The 20,112-nt window shown below is 42.5% G+C and overlaps 1 protein-coding gene across 1 annotated transcript in view; it reads left to right on the top strand.

Moving 5' to 3' along the window:
* Positions 1-20,112, top strand: part of LOC103734495 (aldehyde oxidase 2) — an 88,916-nt gene that overhangs the window by 46,222 nt on the left and 22,582 nt on the right. Inside the window, exons 23-29 of the mRNA XM_008833468.1 lie at positions 1,232-1,319; positions 5,546-5,632; positions 5,822-6,013; positions 9,438-9,665; positions 14,314-14,409; positions 17,903-18,031; positions 19,109-19,183. Of these exons, the coding sequence (XP_008831690.1) occupies positions 1,232-1,319; positions 5,546-5,632; positions 5,822-6,013; positions 9,438-9,665; positions 14,314-14,409; positions 17,903-18,031; positions 19,109-19,183 (895 nt within the window). The remainder of the gene's footprint in view (positions 1-1,231; positions 1,320-5,545; positions 5,633-5,821; positions 6,014-9,437; positions 9,666-14,313; positions 14,410-17,902; positions 18,032-19,108; positions 19,184-20,112) is intronic.

Genomic DNA, 20,112 nt, shown 5'->3' with positions numbered 1-20,112 from the left:
TCCCATCTCCAGTTCTTTTCAGAATAACCCTTCTCTGTCATACCCAGCAAGGCTAATCAGCTTTGCACTCTCAGCAGACCTTTAGTTCTCAAGCGTTTCAAGCATGGCTACTCACTGCAATCAAATGGAGCATTGAAATCCCAGTAGAGCGGGCCACTACATCAGTATATTTCAAAACTGGCACGACTCCACTGTGCAGCCAAGTGTGGAACCAGTGCCTTAAGACGTATCCTGCCTCAGCACACCACGGTCATGCCTTAAGTGACCCCCCACCCCAATCTGCTGAAAGCAAGTCACCACATAAATATTTTTTAAAACATATTTTTTTTAAATTTTAAAGAAATGGGCCAGGCGTGGTGGTGCACACCTGGTCTAAATGGCAAATGGCAAGTTCCAGGACAGCTGGGGCTATAGGGAGACCCAATCGCAAAAAGACGGAAAAAAAAAAAAAAAAGAAATGATTGCTCTCTCATCTCTACCAAATCAGGATTAGCAGGTGATAGGCCTGGAAAGTCTGCACTGACACATTTTTCTAGTGGTGTTAATTTGCATCTATCTGTTCACACTCCCTCTTTTGTAACTAGTAGTGGGCATATGCAAAAGGTTCAGTTATTTTGCATATGAAAGTCAAATTTAAAGCCATAGGAACACAACTTTTTGTGTGTGTGTATGAGTGTTATGCCTGCATGTACGTAAGTGCACCCCTGTTGTGCAGTGCCCATGGAGGTCAGAAGAAGGTGTCAGATCTTCTGGAACCTGAGTTACATATGGTACAGATGGTTGTTAGCCATCATGTGGGTGCTGGGATTCAAACCCAGGTCCTCTGCAAGAGCAGTCAGTGCTCTTAACTGCTGAGCCATCTCTCCAGCCCCAGGAATACAATTTAACTGACATGTGACATTAATCCCTTTAGAGAGATGTCCAAACATGGAGTTGCAAACCACAGAGACAATATAAATTTATTCATACACTAATTCATATCAGTGCCTAGGCAAGTTGTATGCTAGTTGATAAATATGTGAGATGAATTAATGATTAAATAAATGGCATAAATGGATGGGAGGGTGGATGGTGTGTGAATGGGTACGTATTGTAGGTAGGTAGGGTGTAGCAGTAGATGGTAAAATATGGAGTTGTATAAATAGGTGGATAGATGGGTAGATGAATAGAGAGACAAGTGGGTGGACAGGTGGGCAGGTTGAATGGAGAATCTAAGATTTGTTTTCTGTAGAACTGGCCATCCCATCCGTCTTGTTCTGGATCGTGAAGATGATATGCTAATAACTGGAGGAAGGCATCCATTATTTGGAAAATATAAAGTGAGTATTAAATGTGAAATTATTAAAATATCTTGTTTTATTTGAGTGGCTTTGTCCTTTCATATTATTTTGATTTTGCTGAATTCTAAAAAATAATCAGCATCTAAAATAGTAAATGAAGATGGTGTGTATTTTGTATACATATGACATTTTATGATGAGCTTTTAATCTAGTGTGTAATTATAAATAAGTGTAATGATGAAAATAAAATTTTAAGTAATGATTAAAAGCCCTGGTTGATGGGACTGGAGAGATAACTCAGAGATTAAGAAGGCTGCCTGCTCTTGCAGAGGACCAGGCTGAGTTCCAGCATTCACATGGCAGCTGACGACCATCCCTAACTCCAGTTCTAGGGGATCCAATACCCTCTTCTGACTTCAACGGGCATTGCATACATGTGGTGCACCTATGTTGATGCAGGCAAAAGAATCATACACATACAATAAAAAATAACAATAATAATAAATAAATAGCCCTGTTTGAGAGCCAGTGGATAAAGTGGCATGCAAGCATAAGAATCAGAGATCAGCTTCCCAGCATCCACATAAAAGCTGCCAGGGTGTGGTCACCTGCCTGTAATTCCAGTCCTCAGGAGGTAGAGATGGGAGATCCCGGGGCAATCTGACTTGCTAGACTAACCAAATTCATGGGTCCACATTCATCAAGAGACCCTAGCTCTATAAATAAAGTATGATCAAGGAAGACACTAGACATCAACTTCTAGCCTCCACATACATACATGCTCACATACCACACACATGCACATGCAAAAAAAGCCCTATTTGAAGGAATAAGGATTTATATTTCTTAATGATTCCTCAAAAACAAAAACCCTGAAAAAAGTTACATTGTTATACTCAAATTTCATGACTTATAAGAATAATATTTCATAATAGAAATGTTTGGAAACAATTTGATCATTTTAACTGTAAAATTTTTTGGTCTTTTTTTGAGACAGGGTCTCCTTGTAGTCCCAGCTGTCCTGGAACTAACTATGTAGACCAGGCTGGCCTCAAACTCACAAAGATCCACCTGCCTCTGCCTCCCAAGTGCTGGGATTAAAGACGTGTACCACCACACCCGGCTGTAAAATTATTTTTATGAAAGTTTCTACCGATGTGAAAGTGTCACAAAATCTTTTGGCTTACAGGAAAAGGAAATCCACTAACTACTGAATTTAAAATTATTCAAATCACATATTTTGATCTTTTATGCAACTATAGTATGAACACTATTACAAATTTTTGCTGGCCATCTACTTGACGATACCGTATTTCAAATTTGTGTTTGAGTTCTTTAGGATAGTTCTGATGTAATTTAAAGTGTATCAAATGTGCTTTCTGGGGCTGGAGAGATGGCTCAGCAATTAAGAACTCGGTTGTTCTTGCAGAAGAGCCAGGTTCAAATCCCAGCACCCACATGCAGCTAACAATGTCCATAACTCCAGTCCCAGGGGATCCGGCAGCCTTTTCTGACCTCCGAGGGCATTGCATGACACAAGTGCACTTACCTACATGCAGGGAATATACACATACACAAAAAATAAAAATAATAAAATTTTAAAAAAATAAAGTGTATCAAATGTGCTTTCTTTAGAAATTGCTTAAGGTATGCACATCTGATTTCCCATCTGATTGTATCATTGCCTTAGATTATTATATTATTATATTGTCTAAATTACTAAACTCAACTTTCCACACCACAGCACAATTGGTATTAACAATTTTTATAATTAGAGACCATTGTTGCCTATTAACCTTTTTTCTTCCTTCAGATGCACAAACATTAATATTCACCACTATTTTTAAAAAATGTTTTATTATTTTTTATTTTATGTGTATGATGTATTGCCTGCATGTAGGTAGGTGCACTCATGTTGTGCATGCCCAAGGAGGTCAGAAGAGAGCATCAGATCCCCTGGAACTAGAGTTACAGCCAGTTGTTAGCTGCCCTGTGGTACTGGTAATTGAACCCAGGTCTTCTGTGAGAGTAGCCAGTGTTCTTAACCACTTAGCCATCTCTCCAGTCCCTTCATGACTATTTTTATTATCTTTAAGAACAAAAACATCACAGGCACACTGCTGGCATGGGTTGTTGCAGTTGCTGTTGGATGAGTTGATAAATTCTTTGGTTTGGGATTATAGATTAGACTTTATAGCAACAATTGTGAGACTGTCTCAGTAAACTCAATAAGAAGGTTCTAGGTTGTTAGAATTTTGGTAATTGTCATAATATAAAATATAACTAAAAGGAAATAAGCTTTCAGAAAATCTCAACCTAATTTAAAAATATAGGGGCTCAAGAGATGGCTCAGTGTTTGAGAACCCTTACTGCTTTTGTGGAGGATTGGAGTTCAGTTCCCAGCACCCACAATGGGCAGCTCACAGCTGCCTGTAACTTTAGTTCCAGGGGATCTGATGCCTTCTTCTGGCTGCCATAGACACTACATACAATTAAACAGGAACACTCACATACACATGAATAAAATTTTAAATATATATAATTTCACTTCCAATATATGTATATATAACATGCGTTATAACATATAAACATATATCCTCACTCAAACATACTAACAAGGTTTTGGTTAGTTATCTAGAACTAGTTACAAATTACCATAAAGGATAATCATGTGTGTATTCATTACTTTTCAAGTCACTATGACCAAAGGCTTGACCAAATCAATTTAAGGGTATAAGGTTTTATTTTGGTTCCTGGTCTAGAGAGTAGAATCCATAAGGAGGAAGAAGGCATGAGACCTGGGAGCTGGAGTGTGAGGTAGCAGTTCCACATCTTGGTGGATCAGGAAGCAGAGATCTCAGCCAGGAGTAAGCAGGTCCTCAAGGCCTGCCCCTAGTGGCCTACATCAGCTAAGTTTTAGGTCCAAATTTCACAACCTTCCAAAATAGTGTCACCAGCTATAAACCAAGTGTTCAGACACATGAACCTGTGCCTGCATTTCATATTTAAACTCTAACAATGTATAAATAAGTTCTTTCAAAATTCCTGAAAAGTAACCAGCTTAAGAATTTTGTCTTATTTATAATACTATCTGACATAGTGATCCTTCATGAAATGTCAAGGGTAAAGGGGGTAGAATGGTTTATATCTGTAATCCCAGTGCTCAGGAGGCTGAGGCAGAAGGATTGTGAGTTTCAGGCCAGCCTGCATTATATAGTAAAACCCTGTCTCAAAAAAATGTAGTAGCGGCACATGGTGGCACATGCCTTTAGTCCCAGCATCAGGAAGCAGAGGCAGGCAGATCTCTGTAAGTTTAGGGCCACCCTGGTCTATAAAACAAGTTCCAGGACAGCTGGGGTTATAGGGAGACCCTGTCTCAAAAAAAAAAAAAAAAAAAAAAAACAGCAAAAATTCAAAAGTAAACTTCAGTCTAGAACTGTCAAAGTTACCATAAATTTTGAGCCTGTGGATTTTCCTACACTTCCTAATGTCTGTGATTAGTCAATATTTGCCTTGCAGTAGATGAGAAAACAAGAAAGTTGCACAATTCCTTCAGCTCTTTTTGCTCTTGTTTTTAGAAAGGCCAAGGAACCAGGGCCAATCCTTTTGTGATAGAACCACAGGGTGGAAATGTTTTACTTTAATCCGCGTTGTGTAGACAGGGCAGAAGGGAAAAGGCAACACTGGAAATCCACGAGCTGCCTTCAGCCCCTCCCAGTGAGGACAGCGCTGGCTCACATTCATTAGACCCTGTAACCATTTACAAAACACCTTGGCTGCCTACTCAGATAAGTCCAGCTGTCCCTGTACATATATTCTCCAACTTCTGCTCCCAAGGCTTTCCTGTAACAAGAGACACTGTGATTCATCCTCATGCATTCTGGGATCCCAAAGACTTTCCCACAGGGAGAAAACCACAGACTAAATTAGAAAGAAAGCCAGTAAAAAAAATGACAGAGAATCTTCCAAGAATAAGGAAGATGAGAATGGCAGCTATTTTCTGGGAGACAAGCAAGAACTTGAGAATTCCAATGTTAACTGTGGAGCCAGAAAATTGCCTGTCGAATGGAAAAGACTCAGCGAAACAAGCCACAAAAGACCTTCTCGCACGTACAAACTACAAGGCAATAGCGAGTGTGGTGACACAAGAGCAAAGTGTAGTCAAAGTCTGTCCTGAGTCCTGCTCAGTAAGGGGTCTGGGGGTGACTCCCACTTGACGGGCAAATTTTAAACAAATCAATAAAATGTCCATCATTTGGTGACAGGTGGGATTCATGAACAACGGGAGAATCAAAGCTCTAGACATCAATTGCTACATCAATGGAGGATGCACCCTGGATGACTCAGAGCTGGTATGTGTACCAGAAACTATCTGTGCCCTTGATGGTAAATAGGGCACAAAATTTCTAGGTGAATCTTTACGAAACATAAACATTTCTTCAAGTCATTAAATTCCACAAGAAGTTTGATTTTACATGCCTTTAAAGAAAATGGGGGGGACAGTGATGTCTAATCCATGTGTTTATCTCCTTTTACTTTAGGTAATAGAATTTCTTATACTAAAACTGGAAAATGCGTATAAAATCCGCAACCTCAGATTCCGGGGCCGTGCATGCATGACAAATTTACCGTCCAATACAGCTTTCCGTGGCTTTGGCTTCCCACAAGGAACCCTGGTAACAGAATCCTGCATCACAGCTGTGGCAGCCAAATGTGGGCTTCCACCAGAAATGGTAAGATTGTAGTCAGGGTCATAACCGAGACTGAAAAGGAATCAGAAGAGGGGACAGTTAGCTACCTTGGCTCAAGGAAACACACTAGAAAAACTGCACACAAAAAAACTGACTCAGGATTTAAGAAGAGTTCCTTCCATTCATCCTCCTTCCTCCTTCAGCAACAATTTCTCTATGCTTTTCTTTTCCACATTTATACCAAAATATTACAGTATTCAAAATTCACCTTTAATCCCAACACTCAAGGGGCAGAGGCTAGCAGATCTCTGTGAAATTGAGGCTAGCTTGGTCTACATAGTGAGTTCTAGGCCAGCTGGGGCTACAAGGAGACCTACCTCAAAAAAATGAGAGGAGAGGAGGGAGAGGAGGGAGAGGAGGGAGAGGAGAGAGAGAGAAATTGAAATCACGCTGGAATGAATGTTCCCCTTTTCATCCCTCTTTCCATTGATCAAAGATAGCTATTTGGGTGTTGTGCTGGACAGCTTTAGTGTCAATTTGACACACCTGGATAGAGGGAGATTCAACTGAGGAATTTCCTCCATTGGACTGGCCTGCGGCCATGTCTGTGGGGTATTTTCTTGATTGCTGAATGATGTGGGAGGGCCCAGCCCACTGTGGGTGGTGCCACCCCCAGCAGGTGGGCCTATGTTGTATAAGAAAGCAGGCTGAGCAGGGCCAGGGGAGCAAGCCAGTAAGCAGTGTTCCTCCATGGCCTGTGCTCCAGCTCCTGCCTCCAGGTTCCTGCCCTGAGTTCCTACCTTGGGCTCCCTGATGAACTGTGACCCAGGAGATGTGAGCCAAATAAACCCTTTCCTCCCCGAGTCAGTATTGGTCAGAGTGTTTTGTCACAGCAATGAAGAAACAAACCAGAACAGGTGTCCTCTCCCCTTATTTTCAATGGGTTTTTGTTGTCGTTATTGCTGTTATTAGAAAGGGTCGGGGGGTCGGTTTTTTGTTTTGCAGTTTTGTTTTGAGATGGGTCTCATGTAGCCCAGACTGGCCTTGATCTTGCTGTTTAACTAAGGATGACTTTGAACTTCTGATCTTCTTGCCTCCACCTCCCAAGTGCTGGGATTATAAGCCAGCACCATCTTCATGGTAAGCATAGCAACTGGGAGCAGTTCTTATTCTTTCTCCTTTTCTGTTCTCATCTGTTTATGTTCATGTACACACATATAAACATTGGCATATAATATAAGTACATACAGAGTTACCGACCAAAATGGAGCCATGATATACATATGATTCCGTATCTTCCTTTTTCCACTTGGCAATATGCCAGGGCCATCTTTTCATGTAAGTACAATAATCTTCATTTTTCTTCATGACTTTATGATATGTACATACAATAATTTATCTATCTACTTTACTACTGATGCATTCAGGTTGTTCGTTACCCAGTTTGAGCTGTTAAAATGGTGCTGGGACTAGAAACATGGCTCAGGGGTTAAGAGTACATGTTGTCATCAGGTGTGGTAGCACACACCTTTAATCCCAGCACTCAGATATTTGTGAGTTTGAAGCTAGCCTGGCCTATATAACAAGTCCCAGGCCAGCCAAGGTTACCTAGTGAGACCCTATCTTAAAAGAAAAAAAAAAAAAAGTACTGCTCTTCCAGAGGACCAAAGTTTAGCTCCCAAGTACCCACATCAGGTTGTTAACAACTGCCTGTAACTTCAGCTCCAGGTGATCCTTCACCCTCTTCTGGCCTCCTCAGGCACCTATGTTCACATGCACAAAGCCACACACAGACATATATGCATACACATAATTCAAAAAATAAAATCTTAAAATGGTCTTGCAATAAACATCCTGATACATATGTACCAAGAGTATGTAATATCTTTGCCCTCTTGTGAAGGTCTGTTTATTAAACAAAATTATTAAACAAAATTTCAGAAATGGAATTGCTGGTATAGTTGAAAGTGTTTAAGAGATACTTTCCAAAAAATGTCACTTGAAAATATTAAGCTGTACGATATGCTAGAAAGTGTGTAGGGTGCAAAAGAAGTGGACCAGAGAGGCTGTCTCCAGCACCTGATATAATTGTTGGTAATGGTCTTCTACTCTTCACACACCCCAGTCTACACTTTCCATTTCTACCCTGTTTCACCAGTACAGATCCTCTTCTCCAGCAAGGGTCCTCTGTGCATAGTCTCTTGAACCTCTTTGTCTCTAAGTCCAACAGGGACCTCCAGGTTTTTCATTTGATCAGCAGGGTGCTTCCTCCACACAAAAGAATGCCTAATACTGTCCCAGGAAAATAATGGATTTCCCAAAAGAAGCCACAAAAGTGTCCCACAGGTACAAAGGACAAAGACATTGCATCAGCATGAGGAGAGGGGACGTAAAAAGAATTTCTAGAGAAGATGACACTTGAGATAGATAATCTATGCGAGTGGACAGAGTCCACCTCTCTGTGCCTTAGTTTCCTTGTCTGTAAAATGAAAACATGGTATTTCCTTTCACAGAGTTCCTGAGAACCAAAAGAATTGTTATTAAAATATTCATTTTCAAGGTCTGGAGGCATAACTCGACAAGAGTTCACCCAGCATACTTTTACAAAACTTTTTCCAGCCCCAGCAGCACACATACAAAAAAATTGTTTTTATAAACTAAATAGCATTATTCCAGTGTTGTTGCTGGCAACAACATAGTAATTCTTTTACTGTTATTAGAATAAGTTGAACATAATGAAAACCTTCCAGGCATTTCCAGCAGGCTCTCCTCCGAGTGCTGCAAATTCCTGGGATATAAAACAAACCCTATTCAAATAACGTTTTTAAAATATTTAACCATGTATTCCAAATACAATTGAAAGTCTTGAAGGAGAGCTGCTATTTTTATCACTGCCATGCTGTCCCCTCTAACAGAACAAGTTAGACAATAGATCTTCAGTTATGACAATAGAGCCTGGCTTTAATATGCTTTCTACCAGCGTTCTCTGAACCCTGTAGCTTGACAAAACCCTAAGCCAGTGAGACCACTCAGTAGGTAAAGTCACTTGCTGCCAAGCCCAATGACCTGAGTTTGTTCCCCAGAATCCACATGGTAAGAAGGAAAGAACTGACTCCAGACATGGGCCATGGCATGTGAGCATGCACATGCGCACACACACACACACACACACACACATGCACACACACAATCAATCGATCAATCAATAGAAAGCCCTGTCTCCCCCTCCATCACACTGACATCACACTACTGCTGTCAGAGAAAGAGAGACTCTGATACATTGATGAAGACATTTAAAAAAAAAAAAAAACTTATTTTAACAACAGTACACGCCATTCAAAAAAATAGGAAAATTTTTCCTCCACCACTGAAATTTGTGCTTCAGAGGAAAGGCTTCCCAAGCCTCCAGTTGCCAGTCTGTTTCTATCTCTTCACAAGTATTGATTAGATTTCACACTCGTTTCAGATTAGGGAGAAAAACATGTACAAAACAGTTGATAAAACCATCTACAAACAAGCTTTCAGTCCTGAGACCCTGATAAGATGTTGGAACGAATGTCTGGACAAGTCTTCCTTTCAGAGCAGAAGGATGCAAGTGGAAGAGTTCAATAAGCAGAACTACTGGAAGAAGAGAGGCATTGCTATTATTCCCATGAAGTTTTCAGTCGGCTTTGCTACGACAAGCTATCATCAGGTAAAGCTCACACACAGTGTATGGTAAGTGACCCTCATGTCAGACAGATTCCTGGTCCAATCAGTTTGTGCTCATGTTCAGAGAAACATTTCCCAGAGCACTGGATCCCTCCCTGCTCATAACCTAGGAGAAGTGTCCAGAACTCTCCTGCGTACGTACACAATATAGTAGGAAAAAGGTCACCATGGCAACTGTGATGAAAGCAGGCACTCACCCAAGACTCCACACTATCTGAAACGAACAGGAACCTGCAAGGGCCATTGTGTGTTCTTTCTGCTGAGGAAGGGGTCTCTGCTGGACACCTGCCGCACTCCTTGGAGTGACTGCTAAGTCCAAAGAGAAGCCATTCCCCTGGACCCTGACCCACTTGAAGCCATCTCTCCAGGAATCTATCATCTCTGATGGGGAAAGGAAGAGGGGTCCAGAATTGTTCCAGGTAAACTGACAAGATGGAAAGGCAAGCCATTCACAGGTTGAAGGGAGGAGGAAAAGCAGTGTGCATGTGAATAAAACCCTTAAGTAGTACCAGATCTGGGATGGACAAGTTTTCCCTGAATCCTATGGGTCACACACACACACACACACACACAAATACACCAGCTGCCCTGTAAAAGGAAATCCCTCCTAGGAAACAGCGGTTGCTCTAAATCCTTAGTCAACTGGAGTCAGAAAACCCTGAGAAATCCTTGGCTTGCGATGTACCAGCAGTGTGGCATCAAAGCTCTTGGACCTCTGTGAGCCTCAGCTTCCTTAACCATAAAGTCAGACTAATAATAACATTGTCTTATTGTTGATGAGGTTTTGGTGAGAAAATGAATGTAGAGCACTTGGCAAGGTTCGTGGAGCAATCTGAAAGTCAACCAGGGGAGCCCTAAGCCCCTCCCAGGAGAGCCCAGACACATCTCTCAGGGCTCTTGCTCCTCTGATGGGTAGGATGAAGTGCCTTGGGCTTCTGAATCATATTCCTGCTCAGGTTCAACAGGATCATTCATAAAAAGATGCAAAGTAGTTGTCATGCCCATCAACTGGACTGAATCAATGACAGTGACATAAGGGACCCCAGATAGGCACCTGTGTGGTTTCTGCCACAAAATATTGTACCTTCTTCAAATCACATCTCTAACACCAACTGGATGACTAACAAACTAATTCAATCATTACACTAACTACTTGGAGTTAGCACAGACTCCATAGGTCAAGGGTTAAGTCCCACAGACTGCACCCATTCCTAACACCAGCTATAAATGGGGTACCCAGGCTATTCACACTTTGGCCTAAATGACTAACAACTTCAAGACTTTTCACTATCTCCATGGAGTTTGGTCATTTTCTAGAACAACTCGAAGAACTCAGGAAAGCTTTCTCATTATTACCAGCTTATATAAATGACACAACTCAGAAAGAGCCAAATGAAAGAGATGCTTACAGCAAGATACTGGGGAATGACAGTTTGTCTTCTGGGTGTTCACCCACACAGAACCTCACAGAGCTCAAGAGGGTGAGATGGAGCTGAACACACATACAAGCACACATGTACATGCACACACATGCACACAGCCTGACCCCTTCATCCTAAATTCATCCAGCCACTTCATGAGGCATCTCATTAGAAGGCAAAAGACAGTACGTTTCAAGATTTTGGAAGTTCTGTACCAAGAACCAGAGACAAAGACTATGTGTATAGTTTTTCAGAATTATACCAGGCCTCCTTTCATCTATACAGCCACATCCCTAAACCGCAGCCTCTCCTCTGTCCTCCATGGGAGCCAACTTCTTATCTTCCCACATTAGAAGAAACCTTTAAGTCAGGTGATGACTTTCAGTCTCCACCGGAAAGGCCTCCAACTTCCCAACAGAGCTCTAAAATCAATGCACCAAGAACCACTTGGCTAGGGTAGAAGATACCATTCCAGGTCAGCAGATGACTCACGGAGCTGGAACACCTACTTACTGACAGCGAGAGCCCTGGGTCACAGCAGGCCAGAGACTGCAGTGAGTAGATGCTATTATTAGCACTTACACTCTCAAAGCTCCCCAGCCCCTCCACACCATCCCTGGGCCTGGACTAAGTCTTAATCTCACTTCTTGGGAGGAAAAATACCACCTTTCCATGCATCTAATTTAGCAAAGATTTATGTAATGTGATTTTGATTTGCTCACAGTTATTTCTCTGAGACACCAAGATGCGTAAGACCAGCTGTTCTTCTTGGGGAGACTCAGGGTACAGCTTGTGTCCTCTATATCAGTTTCCTGTGGGGACTACAGCAAAGTACATGCTGGGCATCTCAAACAACTTTATTCTCTCACAGTTCTAGAGGTTGAAAGTTCAAAATCAAGGTATCAGCAAGGCCCTGCCCCTCTGACGCCTCCAGGAGAGAATCCTCTCTTGGCTCTTCCAGGCCCTGCTGACTCCAGTGCTTGTCAGTTTGTGGCAGCTTAACTCCAGTGGCCTGCATCTTCATGAGGCCGTCATCCCTGCTGTCACCCCAGGCCTTCTGATAAGGACACCAGTCACTGAATTCAGGACCCATTCCCATCCAGTCTGGCATCACTTTAGTTAACTACATCTGCAAAAACTATTTCCAAGTAAAGTCACATTCTGAAGTTCCAAGTGAACATGAGCAGGGGAGGGGTAGACCACAGTTCAACTCAGGACTAGTAAGAGGAAGTGCAGAGAATGAGGTGGTGGGTCTTCCCCCGACAGGAATGAAGAACACTGTAGGGAAGTTTTAAGAGAACAGAGCTGTGGGTGTGAGTCTAAATGCTGAACAGACAGGAAAAAACAGGCAGAACAGGCTGAGAAGAGAGAACAGCTAAGCAGGAGCCTAGGTCAAAGAAGAGTTGTAGTGGGGTTGGACCCAGAGGAAAGGCAAGAAGAAACAGGGATATAGCCAGAGGAGCGTAGGAAAGCTTTGGCACAGGTCATCAGCTGCCCCCTGCTGGTGGGAGGGAGATACCTGGCCGGGGGTCTGTGCAGGGCATTGGTGTGACATAATCAGTCTAGGTGAGCACCATGCTACATGCCTACCCCATATCCATGTGAAGATCTGTGCTGTGCATCCTAGCAACAAGAGTATTGGATTGGGAGTCCCAAGGCAAGGTTATCTGCTTGCTTAAGGATGTCAAGCTGGGCTTGTGTCTGGCCAATGGCTGGAACTGGAACGCAGGCCTTCTGACCAAAGGGCTCAACATCTGGAGGTCAAGTTTCTGGATTTGTTGATGCTTAAAATGAAATCTATTAAAAGCAGAAAGCAGATCATAAAAACTCAACAGATTTCTTCCCTCTGCCCTCATTTTGCTGATACATTATTATGTAAGAGTCAGAGTAGCCTGAGCTGAAGCATGGCTAGTTAAATATTCTCTCTATAGTGAGGAGAGGAAGCACACCCTGCCCTGTGCGGTGCAGTCAGATCCTGCCTAATATGCTCACTGGGAATGGCGAGTCGTGAGCTCTCCTGTTAATCCTTCAGGGCTAGTTAAACCTATGCGCACCTGTGTGTGTGTGTGTCTGTGTGTGTGTGTGTGTGTGTGTGTGTGTGTGTGTGTGGAGAGAGAGAGAGAGAGGGAGAGAGAGGGAGAGAGGGGAGAGAGGGGAGAGAGAGGGGAGAGAGGGGAGAGATCCTAGCACAAGGCCTCCATGAGAATAAGGATCAGCTTTCATTTTCAGGCAATGGAGATTTTTCTGCTTCACTCACTGCTCTCCTTCATGACTCCATTCATTGTCACTCTAGGGGACTCTAAACAGCACAGGGGGAGTTGGTTCTGGTCTCCTGGCCCCCTGTATCACACCCTTTCCATCATAGAACATTCTGCCCCACAAGGACTAGATTTCCAGCCTGCCTCCCCACCATATTGTGACTTATTGAAGCAGAACCACATCTTGTTTGTTTTTAATCTATCACCAGCTGAGAAAGTATTTGACTCACTAGCTTCACAATCAGCCAGTAATTTTAGGCAAGGTCCTGACTTTCAAATAATTGAGACCAATACAATTCCTGAGGTATCCCAAGTCACTCTATTTAAAACTAGATTATGAAAGGTTATACAGTGAGGGGGAGAGGATCAAGAGAACACTGAGATGGATTACTAAGGAGTAAGGAATTTATACAAGGGTTATTAACACTGTGGACAGACAGAGAGGCAGCAGCAGGACAGGGGCCCCAAGTAGAGTTCAAGCTCCATCATGGTGGGGTCACTGATGAGAGGGCTCAGAGTCCATGCAGAAGTGGGGTCTGATGGGGGAGGTTCCACAGCACAAGCCTGCAGCCAGGCTCTCTGATTCCCAGATAGGAGGGCAAGGAAGGAGATAGGGAACAGGATGTATGACCAATATCCCCTTTGATGTAATTCACTTCTCGGGTGAGAAATCTGAGCACCAGGAAGCATGCTTGTGGGAACTGAGGTAGCTACTGTGGATAGTGTGGCCTGAGCAGAAGCCAGATTCTAACATTAAAGTCTTACAGCTTCTTAAATAGGAAAGTTCTTTACAGGTAACTTTTTGCATAAATCAGAACTTTATTTCAAGACCCCACTTGAAAACCTTTCCTCTCTGAACCTCCCTGCTTCAGGGACCACTACTTAATTTCTTCTACCAAACTTTACTAAATGTCAGCATGCACTCAGGTGCACCTTCCCGATTGTCTTACAGGCAGCTGCCCTTGTCCACATCTACACAGACGGGTCTGTGTTGGTCACACACGGAGGCAATGAACTGGGACAAGGTATCCATACCAAAATGTTACAGGTAAAATAAATAAAATCAAACCATTAATCTTTATGAACATAGTTGACATAGGGGAAATTATGGAGATCTTTTAGGGTAAAAAAAAAAATGACTGTATATTCAAACTTAAAGACCTTATCTAGTTGAAAGCTTTTTACAGATAAGCTACAATGAGCTCAAATAACACTATGCTAAATATTCCATCAAGGCTAGCTAAGAAGATTTTTTTCAGCTTTTTATTTTGAGACCAGTACTCCTAATGTTTCATTATACACAATAATAAGTTGCTGGTGCCTTATTTTAACATGTAAGGGCAAGTATTTCATCAACTGTTGGCATCCTATAAGTTTTTTTAGTATTGGAGAGCTTTGTGAAAGCTAGGCAAGTGCTCTGTCACTAAGCTATATCCTCAGCTCCTTTTCATTTAAAATTTTTTATTATATTTGTGTGTTTGTGTATACATACATATGCTAGCCTTCCATGACACATGTGGAAGTCAGAGGACAACTTTCAGGAGTCGGTTCTTTCTCCTCGTGCTGGTTCCAGGGATCAAACTCAGGCTTGGCAGCAAATGCCTTCATCTGCTGAGCCATTTAACTGGCTCTGCCTATATAATTTTAAAAGAATATTTTAACGTCTGATCTCAGAAGCAAAAAATAATCCTTTAAAAGTTGAGTTCATTTAACTTTGTGATGGGCGCTAAGCATAGTGGTGCCTTTAATCCCAGCACTTGGGAGACTGAGGCAAGTGGATCTCTGTGAGAGCAAGGCCAACCTGGTCTATATAGAGAGTTCCAGGCCAGCTAGAGCTACAGGGAGACTCTGTCTCAAAAATGAATAAATAAGCTGGGCATGGTGGCGCACACCTTTATGCCCAATACTTGGGAGGCAGAGGCAGGCGGATCTCTGTGAGTTCAAGGCCACCCTGGTCTGTATAGTGAGTTCCAGGGCAGCTGGGGCTACAGAGAGACCCTGTCTCAAAAAAAAAAAAAAGACCGAAATAAATAATAAATAAATAAAGGCTGGGCGTGGTGACACATACCTTTAGTCCCTGCACTTGGGAGACAGAGGCAAGTGGATCTCTGTGATAGCAAGGCCAGCCTGGTCTACATAGTGAGTTCTAGACCAGCTGGGGCTACAGGGAGACCCTGTCTCAAAAAGACCAAATAAATAAATAGATAAACAAATGAATAACTTTATGATGGAGCCCTTAGATTGTTACCACACATCTGTGACTCTTCATGGCCTGGCCCCTTAGCTCCTTTAGAATATTACACCTTCCATGTTGTACATAATTCCAAAGGAGTGCTCAGCTCATGTACCTTTCAACACCATCCCTCCCTCCTTGGTCACATCCCTGCCACAGATAGAGGTTCAAGATCCAGGCCTGACCAACTCTAAATCTCACTGAGGGAAAAAAAGCATATGACTCATGCAAAACCAATCAGCATGCTTTTCTAAAACAGATATGCAAAAGTTGAGAGGAAGGAATCTTTCCCCAGGGACTGCTGGAGGCCAGTTGTCACCATTACTAGCAATTCTATGCTGTGGACAAAACCTGTTGACTGTTGTAAATATCATAGTCATAAAGAAAGAAAAGCAAATGCAAGCTGGGTGTGGTGTCCTACATCTTTAATCCCAACATTCAAGAGGCAGAGACAGGTGGATCTCTGTGAGTTCCAGACCAGCCTGGCCTACATAGTGAGTTCTAGACCACTATGTAGGCCTACAGAAAGACCCTGTCTCAAAAAAAAAATCATGACAGCTGACAAGATGACTTAGTTATACACTGCTGAGGCTGACCACCTGAGTGGTCCCTGAGACCCACATGGTGGAAGGAGAGAACTTACTTCGTCAAGTCATCCTCTGACCTCCACATGTATGCCACATACACACACACAATAAATGGGAATTTGGGGTGAGGTTTTGGGGTTTTTGTTTTTTTTTTTTGGTCTTTTGGAGCAGGGTGTCCCTGTAGCTCCAGCTACACCCAATTTCCTGTGCATACATATGCCTATAGTGTCAAGTTTGTGTCCCCAATTGCCAAGAGTCTTGCCCTCAAATGATATTGACTCTCCCCCTCCCAGCAGCCATTGTTTGCCAATAGTTTCTCAGGCAGGGTTGAGGTTTCCTCCTCATGTCCATGCTGGGATTTTTGTCTGGCTTGAGTTTACATGGGATTTGTACATGCTGTCACTGTGGCAATGAATTTTTATGAGTAACTGACCAGGTGCCTGGAAATCTCTGTTCCCTTATGGTCATCCATCTCCTCTTCCACAATGATCCCCGAGTCTTGAGAGGCAAAAGTTTGATATAGGTGTCCTATTCCAGGATACAAAGTCTGCAACCTCTTATTCTCTGTACATTGACCATGTGGGTTTCTGTAATAATCACTATCTGCTGCATAAGGAAGCTTTTCTGCTTAGAGTTGAGAGATGCATCCATGGGTATAACAATAAGTCATTAGGAGTCAATTTAATACTATATCTATATAACAGAATAACCATATTAGGCTCTCCCCTATGGCCTGTGACCTGTCTAGCCTTGGGTTCCTAGGCCTGCTATCAATGTCAGGTATGGGGTTCATCTTATGAATTGGACCTTAAATCCAATTAGAAAGTGATTGGTTGCTCCCATAATATTCATGCCACTATTGCACCAGTGGGCATATCTTACCAGGCTAATTGTTGTTGTAGCTCACAGCTGGGTAAGGTTGATAATAAATTTTCTCCAGATAGCATGCACAGCACCTTCCAGCACTATGAAAGCTAGCCAGTAGAGATGAGGTTTTGTAGTCAGCATTCAAATTGATTTCTCCTTTTTCCACAGCTCATATATGTAGTGTCTTCAGCAGCAGGGTCTTATCAAGTTCTGGTGGGTAACCAAGAGGAGGGGCAATGGCCTGTATTGTTTGAGGGTCTATGGAATCCCCAATCAATAGCTTCAAAAGACAGGAGTAAAAGGCTAGCTTTTACTTTGTTAGCTTATGGTATCTAGTGGATGTCCCCCCTGTTATAAGGTAACTCCTTTTCATCTCTTTTATAATGTATATACTTTAAGAAACTTCTATAGTGGGAGGTTTCCATATGACTTTTTCTAAAGGCTTTTAGTGTTAGTTATCCCTCCCTATACTCCCTCCTCTGCCCCACCCTCCCAAAAAATTGATTTGAAAATATATTTGGGGGGAGTGGAGAGATGGCTCAGCATTTAAAAGACCTAGCTGTTCTTGCAAAAGACCCAGGTTCGAATCCCAGCACCCACATGGTGGCTAACAACCATCCATAACTCTAGTTCCAGAGGATCTGACACCCTCTTCTGTCCTCTGCAGACATTGCGCGACACAGGTGCACTTGCATACATGCATGCAATACATCCATACACATAAAATAAAAATAAAGCAATTTTTTTTGGTTCTAAAAAAGAAAAAATATATTTTTAAAAGAAAAATCATGAGAAAAAGACTGACATCTTCATAGAAATCCTCACTGAACTTGAAACTATGTCCTTTCCCATAGGTAGCCAGCCATGAATTAAAAATACCCATGTCTTACATGCACATCTGTGAAACAAGCACCGCAACAGTTCCTAATACAATTGCTACAGCAGCATCCATCGGAGCAGATGTCAACGGCAGAGCTGTGCAGGTGACCACTCCACTCTCTTCCCTAGTGAACTTTACCACAGCTCTGGTTTTCTTGGCTAAATACAGGCACAGTGATTGGCTTCAGAGAAATGATCTGTCACTAAACAAAAAGGTTGAGATAACCAAAATGTTGGGGGAATGTGTTAATTGGAGTAAACTAAGGTGACAGACCCAGAACAGAATGCCTCAGCCTCCCAGAGTGCCAGTTTGCAGGTGTGCACCCCCCACCACATACCCAGCTGCATGTTCTATTGAAGTAATACCTGCTGTATTTGTCATGCTTCAATGACAAACACTTTTTCCCCTCGGGCTTTGCAGGGAGGTGTATTTCCCCAGGACACTGCACAGGTGCCACCAAGAACTGCCTTTAAATCAGTCTATGTGAGGACACTTCTAAGGGGGTCAAAAAACAGCAATTTTTTTTTTTGCAAGAATAAATGTGTGGAAAAGCTCAAATTCATGATCTCCCATTTGGGGTGGGCTGTCACACGAGAGGGAGCAGCTTGGAAAATACCAAGTGCCAGCCTGGCTAAGGGTCAGCATATCTTTTAGTTTTAAGATCAGAAACAGTGGATCTAAAGTAAAATTTCTTATTTGCTCACATTAAATCCAAAGCCAAAGTCTTTAAACAGTTTGATAATAGATGGATGAACAGATGGAGAAATGGGCAGAGATTTGAATGTTCAGACATGGAGAGAAACTGGCATGTTATTGTTACAGAGAGGAAAGCACATATTTGAATGAAAAATAAGATATTTATTCCATTTGTTTTAATAGCTAAAAAAATACAAAACAAAGTATAGACCAAAAGCGTAATTAGACAAAGAGAAGGAACTAAAAATCTGGATAGTCTATGAAAGAGGATGTAAGAGTAGAAATTCTGGATGTTCTCACCAGAACTGAACCAAGAAGAGGGAAAACAACTCCTGTAACTGAGACTAACCTAAGGACAGGAGCTGTGTCATCTCTTTGCTCCCAAAGTATCAGGAGCAGGTGCTCAGTAAGCATTTGCTGACCTGTGATCAGTGAACATTCCTTACTACAAATCCTAGCCACAGACTCTCTTTATTCCTTCAAGAATGCTTGCCAGATCCTTCTGAAACGTCTTGAACCCATCATTAAGAAAAATCCAGAAGGCACATGGGAAGACTGGGTAAGTGTTCCTCCTCAATTTGTTACTATGTGTGGGATAATAATCCAAAGCTGTGCTGAGCATCACAGCAGGGAATAGCTACCCCACATAGAAATAGTTTCTCGAAGTCTCTATCCCCAACTTTGGAAAGTTCAGCAGTCACTGGGAGGAGCAAAGGAAGTGTATGAAGAAAATCCAGAAGGCTTCCCACTCTGTTTAAGGAAGAAAGAAAAGACTGAGTCTCCCTAAGCCAGACAAAAATATTGATGCTTTGAGTAGTTGCTATTGAATGTCTCAAAGGAAGTGACTCCCTTAATCCAACTTTACAATATGCTACACATTTTTCATTAGAATCTCTCTTCCTCTCTCTTTCTCTTCCTCTCTTCTCTCTCTCTCTGTCCTAGTTTGTTTCTCCATTGCTGTGACAAAATACTCTGACCACTACCAACTTGGGGAGGAAAGGGTTTATTCAGCTTACATCTCCTGTGTTGCAATTCATCAGGGAGCCCAAGGTAGGAACTCAGGGCAGGAACCTGGAGGCAGGAGCTGGAACACAGGCCATGGAGGAACACTGCTTACTGGCTTGCTCCTCTGGCCCCTGTTCAGCCTGCTTTCTTATGCAACACAGGCCCACCTGCCCAGGATTGGCACCACCCACAGTGGGCCCTCCCATATCACTCAACAATCAAGATGCCCCACAGACATGGCCATAGGCCAGTCCTATGGAGGCAATTCCCCAATTGAGGCTTCCTCAACCCAGGTGTGTCAAGTTGACACTAAAGCTGTCCAGCATGTTCTCTCTCTCTCTCTCTCTCTCTCTCTCTCTCTCCTTTCTCTCTCTCCTTTCTCTCTCTCTCCTTTCTCTCTCTCTCTCCTTTCTCTCTCTCTCTCCTTTCTCTCTCTCTCCTCTCTCTCTCTCTCTCTCTCTCTCTCTCTCTCTCTCTCTCATA

The sequence above is a fragment of the Nannospalax galili genome, unplaced genomic scaffold (assembly GCF_000622305.1).
Source record: "Nannospalax galili isolate Female #2095 unplaced genomic scaffold, S.galili_v1.0 scaffold610, whole genome shotgun sequence".
Classification (NCBI taxonomy): domain Eukaryota; kingdom Metazoa; phylum Chordata; class Mammalia; order Rodentia; family Spalacidae; genus Nannospalax; species Nannospalax galili.
The sequence above is the reverse complement of the archived record's forward strand: the minus strand, read 5'-3'. Positions and strand labels throughout refer to the sequence as shown.